This window comes from Felis catus, chromosome A2 (genome assembly GCF_018350175.1).
Source record: "Felis catus isolate Fca126 chromosome A2, F.catus_Fca126_mat1.0, whole genome shotgun sequence".
In the NCBI taxonomy this organism is placed as follows: Eukaryota; Metazoa; Chordata; class Mammalia; order Carnivora; family Felidae; genus Felis; species Felis catus.
Genome location: NC_058369.1, coordinates 13,939,935 through 13,954,664, shown reverse-complemented (window position 1 = coordinate 13,954,664; position 14,730 = coordinate 13,939,935). Strand labels below are relative to the sequence as shown.

Below are 14,730 nucleotides of genomic sequence, written 5' to 3'. Positions count from 1 at the left end.
ACATAACAAGACGCTCAATGTCACTAGTCATTAGGGAAATGCATATCAAACCACAATGAGATACCACCTCACCCCCATAACGATATAATAAAAAACACTATAAAACAACAAGTGGTGAGGATATGGAGAAACCGGAACCCTTGTACCCTGCTGGTGAAAATATAAAATGGTGCAACTGCTGTGGAAAACGGGGCAGTTCCTCAAAAAAAATTAAACAGGGAACTGCCATATGATCCAGCAATCCCACTTCTGGCTATATATACCCTGGAAGCAGGGATTTGTTCACCCGTGTTCACAGCAGCCCAAAGGTGGAAGAGACCCAAGTGCCGACCGAAAGATAAGTGAATAAACAAAATGTGACACGTACATACAACGAAATATCATTCAGCCTAAAAAAGAAAGGAAATTCTGACACACGACGACACCGATGCGTCCTACAACACTGAGGACAGCATGCTAAGTGAATTAAGCCCATCACAAAAAGACAAATTCTCTGAGTCCACTTATATGAGTGGTCCGATACACAGAGACAGGGAAGTAGAAAAAGTAGGAGCCAGGGGCAGGGGGAGAGAGGACGAGGAATTAGTGTTTAATGGGGACAGAGTTTCAGTTTCGCAAGATGAAAAAAGTTCCGGAGATGGGGATGGTAGCACCACAATGTGAACGTGTTTTATGCCCCTGAACCACACATTTAAGAATAATTAAGATCAGTAGGCCCCTGGGTGGCTCGGCCGGTTAAGCGTCCAACTATTGATTTTGGCTCAGGTCATGATCTCACAGTTCGTGAATTCAAGCCCCACACCCGGCTCTGCACTGACAGTGTGGAGCCTGCTTGGGATTCTCTGTCTCAAAATAAATAAATTGACTTAAAAAATTAAAGTAAGGGGCCCCTGGGTGGCTCAGCTCAGATCATGATCTCACTGCTCATGAGTTTGAGACACTGCTGACAGTTCACAGCTTGGAGCCCGGAGCGGGCTTCAGATTCTGTCTCTTCTCTTTGCCCCTCCCCCGCGCGTGCTCTGTCTGTCCCCCTCTCTAATATAAACATTAATTTTTTTAATTAAAATAAAATAACAATTTTTAAGATGATAAATTTTATGTATGTTTTAGCACAATTTAAAAAAAGGAAAACTATAAAAAGACAATTGGCACTATGGGATTCCTGCCCAAAACCCACCACCTCAGCTCAACTGCAAGAAAATACCAGAAAACCACCCTGAGCAACAAAAAGATAGAGCAGTTCTTATCAAGGGGTTGAAGGTCACAGATGACACAGAAACCCTAAGCAGTGGCCCTGGATCAGAGACCAAGGACACACGACGACCAAATGCGACATGGGAGCCTGGACGGGATCCTGGGCCAGAAAAAGGTCACACTGGTGGACATCTGGGGAAATCCAAAGGCAGTCCAGAGTCTAGTTAATAGAACCGTGCTGACACCCTCACTGACACGTGACATGTTCAAGGTGATGAGGAGGTAACGAAATGGTCTGTGCTTCTCGCTGAATCCAAAACTATCTCAAAAGAAAAAGTGAAGAGAAATGAATAAGCCCACAGCCCCCCCCCCCAAACAAATCTGAACAGCCATGTGGTGGCATCTGTCACATGCCAAACCATGGCCCACGGGTGCAAAGGGTGAGACCCTGCCCTCACAGCTGTCCCACGGGGCACCCTGATGCCAGTCAGGCACAGAGCTATGTCCTAATCTGTACAACTCTACAGATGGGAAACTGAGACGCCGAGAAGTGGAGTCATTTGAGGGAAGCCAGCAGAGGCAGGGCTTGAGCCAGAGAGAGCCACTTGGCTAGTCGCTGGGGTGACAGCGGGGGACACAAGTGGTCCCCAGCAGGGCCCTGTTATGGACCCTCAGGGCTCCTCCCTCTGCAAGTGCTGAGCCAGCGGTGAGGGAATTAGCATCTCCTTGCCACCTGCAGGCAAAGACTGAGGCTGCCGGGCCTACAAATCACTCCCGGGGCTGTGCATTGATTCCGTGATGATTTAATGAGCCGCTCCCGTCCTAATTACAGCTATCAAACCCCGCCTGCCTGGGAGGACAGAAGGAATGGAGAAAGCACGATGCTCACAGGTGCAAAAGGACCCATAGAAGAGGGCAGCAGGTTCAGTTACTTGAGAAACACTGAACTTACTGAGAAAAGCTTTTTAGCCAGGCTGGGCGTGGACACAGTGACCCCTTTGCGAGACATGCTCTGCTGCCCCATGTCCCCAGCCCTCGGGTCCGAGGACTGGCTGGCCCTGCAGAGCTAGCCCCAGGCACTCTGCCTGGCTGGGCCGACACTTCCTCCCAGAGATTTCCAGGCAAATGACCAGCTGGCAGTCACCCCCCCCCCCCGCTCCCCCCACCCCTCCTGCGCCCAGGTGAGCCGTGTCAGATGCACGGAAGAAATAGGAAGTGCTTTAGGTTTTCTGTTTTCAATTTTCATCAGTTTTGAGACATAAATGATTTTTTTTTTTTTTTAAGGGAGAAAAGGTGTGGTGGAGAGCTTCCCTGCAAGCCCAGCAGCAGGGAAGGCAGGCTGCAAAAGTTCTCAAGGGACTCCACCCCTGGACAGGGAGCCCTAGGCAATGAGGGAGAGACCATGGAGCATTTAGGCTGTATCTGGGAATGAGTGCTGGTCCACTAGCTGACTCAGGAAGTCTGTCCTTCCAGGCAGAGACTCACCTCTCTGGACAGAATGCCACACCCCAGCTTTGGGTTGAAGCCCCCATGACCAGTGGGGTGTCAAGCTGGGACCACAGAAAAAGAGGAATTTACGTATGAAATTAGGACTCCGGGTCTCTTGCAAAAATGCCTTTCCTCAGTACAGGGGCCCCCAGAGCACAAAGTCAAGGCTATTTACTATACCCCCCCCCCCCCACCTCATCATCTGCCTGGGGAATCAGATTCCTGATTCTTAGATGAAAGAACATGTGCCAAGTCAGCAAGTCCTGGTTTGTAATGAATCTAGCACCCATGACCTCTGGGGGGCGTGCGTGGAGGGAGGAGACTCCTGCCCCAGTCTCCTCTCATGTCCCTGCAACCCCTCATATGGCAGTCAGAGGAATCTTTGCTAAACCTACATCTCACATCACAGCCCTGCTTAAAACCTTCCTAGAGCACCCCACTACCAGACCCTGACCAGGGCCCACAAGGTAGCATTCCCTGAGCTCGATCAGGTCAGGATTCCCCTCTATGACAAGCTTCAGGGTCTCCATTCCCATGGCTCGTCCTCATCCCCCGGGCTCAGTTCAAACATCGCCTCCCCCAAAGAGTGCCCACCCCATTTCACTCTCTTAGAGCCATGACCTGAGGGCTGGGGACCAGCTGGCCACTGTTTCCAGTGACTTGTTCAGCAAGGCATCCCCACAACACAACACCAGGTAGGTGCTCAATACATACTGACTGCAGCAATGGACCTTCCAGTCCAAACTGTGGCCACTGCAGGGAGACCTCACTGGGCAACCTTGACACTTCTTAATGCTGTTTCCCAGGGCATCATGCTGCCCCAGGCCCACTGGCCCCAAGCCCACATGCATCTGCAGTCCATCCCATAATACACCACGCATGGTCAATACTCAAACCTTCTCCCTGAAGTTGTTCAGGCAGACTGAAGCTCCAGAAAGACCACCATGTTCCCACCTGGGTCCTTGGCCCCTCGGCACCATGTTACGTGTTCCAGATTGATAACAGGAATACACAACACATTCTTGGCATTTAAGGGGGGTAAGCCTGACTGTGTGGTGGGAAGTTGGCCCTTTTAAAGGACGCTTGCACCTAGGCAATTCCAGAATGAACTGGAGACAGGCCTGCCCTCAAGGAAGTCACAGTCCAGTGTCTGCTTAGCACCTGCTGAATGCCCACTACGTGCCTGCTGAGTATCTGCTGAGCATATCCTGTGTGCCTGCTGAATTCCTGCTGAATGCTTGCTGAACACATACCGTGTGCCTGCTGAATGCTTAAGTACTTATTGTGTGCATGCTAAATGCCTGCTGAGTGTCTGTGGTGTGCCCACCAAGAGTCCACTATGTGCCTGCTGCCAGGTACCTGCTGAGCACCTGCTAAGTACACACAGTGTGCCTGCTGAACACCCGCCACCTGAAAAGTGCCCACTGAGTGCCGCCATGCGTTCACTGTGCACACACCTCCAGGAGCTCAGCAGCAGTGACCACGCGGTGAGGATCTACGTACTGGCCCGATTCTGGATGCCTTACGTGCATTAACCTAAATCCGACCACAGAGCGACCAGAGACCACCGTGACCTCTGCTTCACAGAGAGGAAGTGGAGCACAGAGGAAACTCACCCTATCTAAGCTCACCCAGAAGGAAGCAAGGAGAAGCCTAGCAGCCATGGCCCTGGGCTTGGCACCAGGTGCTACAGAATCCCCCTACATTTTCTGTACTTTGTTTCCATTTGGCAAATAATAAATATTGACTCTCTCTATGTCCTTGGCCCATGAGGCAGGCAGTGGCTTCCTTGTTTGTGCACCTGGACCCCCATCTGACCGGCAGCACCATGGCTACGCCCAGCTGGGGCTGGGCACCCACCTCTGGCATTGGGCTGGATGTGGTAGCAGGAGGAAGGAGAGGGGGTCAGAGACACCCCAGCCAGAAACAGGGGGCCACTCCATCCCATGAGCTCCAAAGCAAAATAGGACTCTCCCACCCCCACTCCTGGTTCTCTGTGGTTCCCCCATCACAGTGAGCCCCACCTTGCCCTCCTTCCTCTGACCTCCTGATTAACTCTGTCACTATTACCCCCTACATGTCCCAAATCAGCCCTCCCTTTGTCCTCACCATGGCCCACCCTAAGCTGCTGCATACCCCCTCCCTGCTATGGAGCACAGGGACACACAGGTGAGGCCACACAGGTGAGGCCACACCTGGTGCGTGCATGCATGGGGACAAATGTGATGAACGTCTGGTTTGCAAAAACCCAGGGACAACCTTCATGATCCTCAACAGATGGACATGAACTAAAGTCCAGCATACAAAAGGGTCCCTCTATGCCTACGTTAAGAAAAACACGAGCCCCAGAATCAGGCATGGGTTCAAACCTGGCCCCTCCGCACACAGTGAGCCACATCACCTCTCCCACCAGTTTCTCGTATCTGCAACAGGAAAAGCAGCAGCTCTTTCTCGTGGGTTACTGCAACAACCCACTGGCCATACCCACGTGGGCTCTAGCGAGTCTGGCTCCTGCCACTCCCTGCATCTTCGTGTCACTTATGTTGTCATCCTGCTGGAACCTTCCATGGCTCCCCATGGCCCACATGCAGGGTCTGGCCCAGGGCTCTCCACCACCTGCCCCACCTCCCTCGCCGCTGCTCTGCCCATGAAAGTCTATGCTCCTAGAGCACAGGGTTCTAGGAGCCCGGAAGGCTCTGCTCCACCCTGACCGGCTGGCAAACTCCCAGAGCAGCGTGAAAAGAAAGAAAACATACAGGACACTGGGTCAGTCCAACTCGGATCGAACCCCAACTCACCTGTTTCTAATGCTCTGTGACATTCTCCAAGCCTCAGTCTCCCCCTCTAGAAACTGGGGAGGATACCATCGCTGCCCGGGGTGTTGTTACCTGTTGCCAGGCTTGACGCTCGTATCTCATGGAACCGGGGCTCCACCCAGCCCTTCTGCGCCTGCACAACCCCAGCATATCGAGGGCTGCAATAGCAGGGTTGCTCAGCCTTAGCACCGCAGACACCTGGAGCCGGATTATCCTCTGGGAAGGGGCTGTCGGGGTTGGGGGGGCACCACAGGTGGGGTGGGGCTGTCAGGGCACTGCAGGGTGTTGAGCAGCGTCCCCACTCCCCCCACCAGATACCAATAGCATAGCATCCTCCGGCTCTAAGTCCTGACAACCAAAAACATCCCCAGATGCTGCCAAATGCCCCTGGAGGCAGAAATGGATGGGGTGAGCACCCAGTAGGTACCACGCATCTTTGATGCTTCCAGGCCACATCCCACCCCTGACATCACCACGGCATTTTCCAGAGGGTCCCATTTGAAAAAACTCCCTAGCACCAAGTAAGTACTCTGAATCCTGACCGCTGAGCCTGCAGAAACAGAAAGCCCCCAGCACCAGAAACCAGAAAGCCCCCAACACAGAAAGCAGCAGAAAAGGGCTGACACTTAGCCTCCCACAATACCTGCAATGGCCCAGCTCTGACCCAGAGAAATCTAATTAATTCCAACCAGGACCAGAAGGCCCACTGCAAGGACAGGAGTCACTTTGCACTGTACCCCTGGCCAGTCTTAGGAACAATGACAGTGGAACACCTTCCTTGGCTCTACGGACCAACAAATACCACCGTGCCACCAACCTACCGCCAGACAGCTGGTTCACACCCCTGACCAAGGCCGGCCCTCTCCCTCTGCTTGGCACAGCCCTGGTGACCACAGTGCACAGGCCTCTTGGAAAGGCCTGCACGACAAGGTCTTCAGGTCCCCACTCAGAATTCAGGCTCCCACAGTGGATCTTCAGAAGCAGAATCTGGGAGGAGTCCAGGAGTTTGCATCCTTCATCTCCAAGGTGGTTCAGGGGCCCCGGAAAGTGAGAGAACAACCGCCCACCATCTTCCCAACCTTCCCTGTTGCTCTAAGTCAGCAGGTCTCAAACTGCAGGACAAACCCATTGTCCTGGGGCCTGCAAACTCCTTCTACAAAGCGCCAGACGGTACCTATTGTTGCCTCTGCAGACCAGGTGGTCTCCGTCAAAATGACTCAACTCTGCCACAGATGAGACATAAACGAACGGGCGTGGTCGTGTTCTAATAAAACTTTATTTACAAAAACAAGCGCAGCTTACTGATCGCTGGATTGGCAGGTTAAAAAATCAATTCAGCGGGTCCCCACTACCATTCTACGTTAAATAGAAGAAAACTGATTAGATCTACTTTCCCCAGGTGTTGACAGGGTCAACAAAGGGAGGGCTGGACTCCTTGGAGAAAGTTGTTTTGATTTTATGTTTGCTGCTGGGTGCTGGGAAGCCACAAGACACAGATTTCTAATCATGAGTCAGTCAAGGAAGTGAGCAGGTATCTTCGGGACTAAGCCCTCAGCTCTCATCCTGTCCCTCAGCCGGTCACACGCTCCTCTTGCCCAGCAAGTGTTTGCTTGAGCCCATTTCCACTGTGCGGGCACATGCTCAGGAGCGGGACTGCCATGTGTATGGATTCAGCAGGTGGTGGCAGGTGGTGACAGGGTGCTGTGGTAGGGTCCACCTGTTCTGGGGAATCCAGGAGGACTTTCTGGACCTGTAGTGTGCATGGAACCAGGGGTGTCTGGGACCGGGCATGAGCTCTGGGAAGGGTTCTCTGCCCAGGACCTCAGGCTAGTGGGGGACACTCAACAGTCACCTGTGGGAAGCACGCATGGAAAGGCTGGAAACAAGGCTGGGGCTCCCTCCTTTCAAATGACAACTTAGAAGCTGGTCTCTTGCAGGCTGTGGAGACTGCAGCTCCCAGCCTGATCTAGGAAATGACTTTCATAGGGAGAGGAGCCATGGGTCACACACAAAGGGCCATGTGACGCACCCCAGAGCCACCACTTCTGTAACAACAATAGTTAATGACAGAAAACATGTATTCCCGGGTCTAAGCCGCCAGAGGAACGTGGGTTTAGCTGCAGAAACAATCACATCTCAGAGAAGCCAAGACCCAAGTGGGACCAAGCATGCTCTGGCAAGCGATAGAAGGTTCTAGTTTATGGTTTTAATTCCTTGTTTTGGACACGTTCTGTGCGATTGTCTCAGGGCTGAGCAGCAACTCTACTTCCCAGCTAGGACACCACTGTGGGCCTCAGTTTCCCCATCTGCACAATGGGGAAGACGACACCTCCTCTCTGAGGGGGGCTGAGCATCAAGGATCAGGGACTGAGTAAAGGCCACATGGTGCCAGGCGGGGATCAGGAACCAAGGGTGCAGAGGGCAAACTCTACCCACTGCCTTAGGATCCAACCCCAAATACTCATCTCGCCCCCCGGGCCTTGCTCCTGGTGTTATTATCCCTCTGGTTCAGTCACCACTGGCCTGGGGGCCAGCAACGGACTGTGGGTCTCCAGTTCCTGATGACAGACGAATGAAGGGTGCGCTCTAGGCCACACGGCCTGTGCCGGCGGGCCAGAGAAGGACAGATGTGTGCATCTGCAGACAGCCCCCAGGCCCACTGTCCCAAGGTGGTTTCCACAAGGCACCCAGACTCTGCCTTAGCCAGGGGAGAGAGTGACCTGGGGCCGCCATCACAAACGACCACAAACTGAGAAGTGTAAAACAACAGGACTTTATTCCCTCACGGTTCTGGAGACCACACGTCTGAAACCTAAGTGTCAGCAGGGTCGCATTCCTTCCGGAGGCTCTAGGGGAGGATCTTCCTTGGTCTCTTCCAGCTCCTGGGGGCTCCAGGCATCCTCGGCTCACGGGTGCAGCACTCCCGGCTCTGCCTCCGTCATCACATGGCCTTCTCCCGTATGCGCCTGTGTGTTCTCCTCTTATGAAAACACCAGTCACTAGATTTAGGACCACCCTAAATCCAGTATGATCTCATCTCGAGTTCCTTACCCTGATTTCATCTACGTCTTTTCCAAATAAGGCCACAGCCACAGGTTCTGGGGGGCAGGACGTGGGCAAATCGTTTTAGAGGCCCCTATCCTGTTCAACTCAGTGTGCAGCTCACAACCTGGAGAGCAGGAGACTGCTGGGGCTTTCTGGGGGCGGGAGATGGCTCACTCCATCCTCTCAAACAGAGCAGCTCGGGGAGTCCTGCGTGCGTGTGTGTTGAGGCTGCAGATGGCACCAGACACTTGAAGCAGCCGGCACAGAGGCAAACAGTGCCAAAGCCAGGACTGGGGCCAGGACCGGGGGCGGCCTTCACGCTCAGCTAACCCGAGCCACCGCTGCGCGATGCCTGCCGCCCAGGGACCCGTTTTCCTCCAGCCTGTGCAGAGCCACCCCCATAACAGGGTAGGGCCAGGAGAACACCCTCCTTCGGTGCAGCCATAACTGGCAGCCCTGGCTGGGCCGCCACGGACTGCTTGGCGTGTGGGCTTTCTCTGGCCCAGGTGCTGCTCCCTGGGATGCTCAGTGATCAGTCACACGCAGAGCCTGCTGCGTCCTGAGTCCCGGGCAGGCAGGTGACACACCCCGTTCCTTCCCCTGGCTCCCGCCACGAGATCTACCCGCACATTCAGACGGCTCTGTTGCCGAAATATCACCAAAAGCCACCGATCCTGGTCACCGCCACAGACACCTCCTTGCTCAAGTCACCTCTGCCCAGTCCCCGACGTAGGTGCTTAAGCAGCCTCTCACCAGCTGCCTGCCCTTGCCCGTTCAGCTCACACCCATCTTTGTGAGACACGAAGAGTCCTCGAATGGCGAGGCGGGAGTTACTCTCCGGCCAAGCACCTCCGTTCCTTGGTACACACTCAAGGGAGAAGACCCGCAGCCACACAAGCTCCTGGGCGCGTATGTCCGCGACAGCGATACTCACAGTGGCCAAAAGGCGCAAACAACCCAAATGTCCCTTGATGGATGAATGGATATATGGAGCGGAGCCACAAAATGGAGTATTATTCAGCCTTAAAAAGGAAACGATGCACAGGCCCAACATGGTGGATGTACTTAATGCCGCTGAGCTGTATGCACAAAAAGGGTGAAGGTGGTAAATTTTATGGCCTGTGTATTTTACCACAATTTTTATAAAAGGAATGAAGCACTGACACACACGACAATGTGGATGAACCTTGAAAACATCGTGCAGAGTCAAAGAAGCCAGACACAAAAGGCCACACCTTGTGTGATTCCATTTACATAAAAAGTCCAGAACACACAAATCCATAGAGACAGAAAGCAGATTAGTGGTTGCCAGGGGCTGGGGGAGGGGGCATGGGATTTCCTGCTGGAGTGATGGAAATGTTCCCAAGTTGACTGGCGATGGCTGCACAACTCTGTGAACATACCCAAAACCCCTGAATAGTACGCTTTAAGGGAGTAAACTGAATGCACCGGGAATTGCACCGCAACACGCAAAGGCTCGCCATTCACCATCACAAACCCTCCCAGGGCCCCTCCCTTGGTGAAATCCAGGGCTCGACAAGCCACTCCGACCTCACCTCGACTCTTGTTCTCTCTACATGCCAGCCTCGCAGTCTTCTCATGTGTTCTCTCAACCTCACCAAGCCCTTCCCACTTCAGGGCCTCTGCACCTGCCTGTCCCCCACCTGGGGAACTCTTCCCCAGTGTGAGGGGCTCCGTCTCACCACCAGGATGTCAGCTCCCCACCCTAGCCAGTACTAGCACATCACTCTGTTGCCTCTCTCCAAGAACATATGTTTTGTTCATTTGCAGGGATTCTCCTATCCCCCCTAAAACCACACTCGCTCCCCCAAGAGCATGGCCCTCACATGCCTCGTATGCTGCCGGCTCCCCAGCACCCGAGATAGTCCCTGAACAGTCCCTGAAATGTGCCACTGCAACTTTACAGGTCAGGATTCTGAGGCCCAGAGAGGTTAAGAGACCTGCCCAAAGTCACACAGCAGAGCACCACCGCCCTCCCTGTACCTCGGGCTGCCCCAAGTCTGAGGACAAGAATGGAATACTCATGCATCCACCCCTCTACCCTGCGATTTCAAAGTGGTCTCCCTGACATCACACCCCATGCCAATACCAAATCTGGTCCTCGGGGTCCCTGTCCCCGGGTGAGGTGACAGCATGGATTTATACAAAAAGGCTGCATGCCTGCTTTCACACGATACTGACATGCCTACCATCACCAAGGACTGTAGGCTGACACATGAGAACTTAAGTAGCCCTGCTCATTCCAAGAGTGGACATGCTGTCAAAGAATTCACGGGAAGGAGCAGGTACCAAACTGGCCATGTGCCGCCTGTTCACATGTAGAGGTGAAACTTCAGCATCTATCACAGGGGAAGGCGGTGTGGAAGGCTGCAGCCACGGGCGGGCAGAGGGGGTGCCTGAATCAGGTGTGTTCACTTCACCTGCACCAGGCACCGCAGATACGCCACTCATCACATGCAATGGCCAAATGGGGTTGGAAAGACTTTGCTCATCCTGGCCCCAGGTGTGGGAAAAGCCATCAGCCTGTCCAAAATGGCACAGCCATACAGGTAGGTAGAGAGCTTTGAACTCTATCTGCCCAGGTGCAAAGGTTGCACCCCTGCTCATTCAACCTTTCCTCCAAACTGAAGGATTTTTAGCCTAAGCACTGCTGACATTTGGGGCTGGATCACTCTCTGTGGTGGGGGACATCCATGAATTTGGAGGTGCTGAACGGCATCCCTTCTTTACCTACTAGATGCCAGTAGCACCTCCTCCCCCAGACGACACGACCCAAATGTCTCCAGACATTGCCCAATGTCCCTGAGGGACAGAATTGCCCCCAGTACAGAACATTGCTCTGTCTCACAAAGTCCAGTGTAAGCTCACCTCCACCCAGGGCTCATACCCAACTCCCAACGTAAAAGAAGACAACAGAGAGGGAGGCGGGAGACAGAAATGGTTCCCAGGACCGAGAGAACTCCTATCCACGCATCTTAAAAATCTCTTCTAAATCCATCAACAGATGACAGAAAAATAAATGTGGCCCTCCTAGTCAATGGAGTATTACTCAGCCATTAAAAGCAATGAAGTTTTTTTTGATAATATGCTACAATGTGCATGACCCTTTAAATTATCGTGCTGAGTGAAAAAAGCCAGACACAAAAGGCCACATGTCGTATGATCCCATGTATATGAAATGTCCAGAACAGGCAGATTCATAGAGACAGAAAGCAGACTGGTGGTTGCCAGGGGCTGGGGGAGAGAAAAATGGGGGGCTGGGGGAGAGAGGAATGGGGAGTGACTGCTGGTGGGGATGGGAATTCTTTTGAGGGTGATGAAAATGTTCTGGAATTCGCCACCGGTGATGGTTGCACAACTCTGTAAATACACTAAAAAACACTGATTTTTACGCTTCCAACAAGTGAATTATATAGTACACGAATCAATAAAGCTGTTATTTTGAAGAAACCTTTTTAACAACAATAATACATTTCCAACCCCGACACAGAACCCAGACCTCCAATCATGAAGACAGACATCAGCCTTGTGTGACCCCCTTCTTCTTCCTGCCACACTACATACAGCTGAATGCGAACACACGCAGACACGACGAAGTAGACATTCCTGCCCTCAGAAGCCCTGATTTATGGGGACACTCGAGGCGCAAGCTTGCTTGCTTGCTTTACTTCATTCATTCATTCATTCATTCACCAATCATCTCTTCTTCGACATCCTAAGCAAAAGCACCAGTGGCTGGAGCAGGAACAGGCAGTACCCGGTCAATGGTGGGCACCCCATCAATAGATGCCAAACAAATACACAGAAATAGAGATTCGCATTCTAGCCCACACAGTCACGACCTCGCAGACAAACAAGCAACTAACTAGTAAATAACGTGACCCGAAAGTTGCACCTGAAGAATCAGAGACTGAGGCTCATGTCACAGAGGTATGTCTGCCTGGGACAGTCAGATCAGAGGCCAAATCCGGACACCGCCTATATAGGGGTCTGCAGCTCCCATCCACACCCTCCCCAAGGCCCCAGGGTGCAGGACAGGGGGAGGGTCCCACCACTCTGCAGGAAGCAGCAGAGACTTACTGTCACCTGTGCGAAGCGTGCTCTCCTCCTTGAACCAGAAGGAAGGACTTGCTAGGCACCCTTGACAAAAGAGGATACTGAGGCCCAAGGAGACTGGCACCTCAGTGCGGTCACTGGGCCGGAGAAACGGGCCCAGGAGAAAAGACAGACCTCCAGCTTCAACCCTGCTCAGGGCCCTCAGTGGCTTCCCAGGTGAGGTTAGTAACCTGGTCTGCCCCTGCGTGCCAAACACACCCATCAACCTGAGGAAGAACTGTCCCTCCACCCTGGTCCTGACAGGCCAGGAGCCATCCACGGCCAGCTGTCTCTTGTCTCAGTGGGAGGAACACAACCTGGTCCCCACCATATGGGCTACACGGGGAAGGGGTAGCTGTCTCCACTCCAAGCTCTAGAATGGAGCACAATCTGCCTTCCTGACCACCCTCAGGTCCCCACAGGAGAGGACGCCAACAAAACTTTCCCTCGGGTAACCCCAAAGAGAGAGGTACCGATCCCACCTCAAGTCTGCAAATGGGGATATACCTGTCCTTCCTCCAACACCCAGGGAGTGAAGGCACAGGTGACAAAGATGCAGAGACACCTGTCCCTTCAGATAGCAATGATGTCGGGGCAGCTGTTCCCCTCAGGCGGCAATGATGCGGGGGCACTGGTCCCACACCAGGTACCAACGATGTGGGAGCATGTATCCCCCTCCCCAGGTAACAATGATGCGTGCAAGCAGTGCCCAGTTCATACACCTCAGTGTCCTCCTGCCTCCCCTAGGTAGCAGTGATGTGGAGGCACCTGTCCCCCTCAGGTAGCAAGGATGTAGGGACACCTGTCCCTCCTCAGGTAACGATGATGTGGTGGCACCTATTCCCTCCAGGTAGTAATGATGTGGAGGGCCCTGTCCCCTCCACATAATAATGATGTAGTGACACCTAGCCCAACCTCCAGGTAGCATAGATGTGGGGGCACCTGCACCCTTTCAGGTATCGGTGATGTGGGGGCACCTGTCCCGCCCACGATGCCCGGGGCGTCGGGACACCTGTACCCTCCGGCTGTGCCAAGCCCCGCCCCACGGCGCGCGCCCCGCCCCCGCGGCGCGCGCCCCCCGCCCCGTGCACACGCTGGACACGCGCCCCCTCCCTCCCTTCCCGGCCCCGAAGGGTCGACGCGGGCAGCCCCCTTACCCGCGCGGCCCGCGTCAGGCTCAGGTCCTTCATGACCTCCTCGAAGGCCGCCGTCTCCTCTGCCTGCTTCTGGTTGTGCAGCGCGATCTTCTCGCTGAATTTCCGCGGATTGTTCGAAGTCGCCATCTTCTCGCCGCCACCTCCTCCTCCTCCTCCTCCTCCACCTCCTCACCCCCCCCCCCAACACTCGCCAGTGGCACCGCGCAAGCGCCGGCTGGGCCCGCGGGCGGCGGGCAGTGCGCAGGCGCCTTAGCGGGCGTGAGTGCGGCGCAGGCGCATGGAAGTAGCGCGCGGCGTGGGGGCGAGAGCGCATGCGCACGCCCCTCCGGCGCGTTCGTGTCCAACAGAGGAGGCGGGGCGGGGGGGGGGCGGTGCGGAAAGAGTAGGATTTGAGCACATGCGTAGTGTGCAGACTCCTGGCCCGCTGGACAGCGGCCGTCTGGCCATCGGACGTGCATGGTTCGGGGACGGGTCCAGGCGCTGGAGCCCCCAAGAAGGAGACCGCCGAACCCAAACCCTTCCAGTTGACAAGGATGGGGCCAGCAACCCATAAGGACAGATAGCACCCCGAGGCTTGCCGGGGCTCGAACTAGTTCAGCTTTGAGACCAGTTGAAGGAGTTGCTCATTCATGCATTCATTCATTCTACGAATATTTATTGAGAGCCTGTATGTGCCAGGCACACTGGAGAAAAGGCGGGAGCAAGCAGACGTGGTCCCTGACCTGACGGGGTGTGCAGTTGGGGGGCGGGGGGGCGGGGACAGACATAGCCAATAAATGACCCAAGAACATTTCTGATGGAGATAATTGTGATGTGGAAAATAAAACTAGCGATGGACTGGCAGGATATTGATGTTAGGGAGGGAGACTCCTACCGCCACCACTGTCAGGGAAGTAGGGGGGCGTCTGAACTGA

At 54.2% G+C, this 14,730-nt stretch overlaps 1 protein-coding gene across 11 annotated transcripts in view; it reads right to left on the bottom strand.

Moving 5' to 3' along the window:
- Nucleotides 1-13,973, bottom strand: part of CRTC1 (CREB regulated transcription coactivator 1) — a 76,159-nt gene extending 62,186 nt beyond the window's left edge. For 5 of the 11 annotated variants that reach the window (XM_023247614.2, XM_023247627.2, XM_023247631.2 and 2 more), the window contains exon 1: nucleotides 13,817-13,970. In XM_023247614.2, the coding sequence (XP_023103382.1) occupies nucleotides 13,817-13,942 (126 nt within the window). In that variant the 5' untranslated portion in view covers nucleotides 13,943-13,970. Of the gene's footprint in view, nucleotides 1-13,816 lie in introns of all 11 variants that reach the window. The other 6 variants (XM_023247643.2, XM_023247644.2, XM_023247619.2 and 3 more) reach the window with 2 other exon arrangements.
- Between the last annotated feature and the right edge of the window lie 757 nt (nucleotides 13,974-14,730).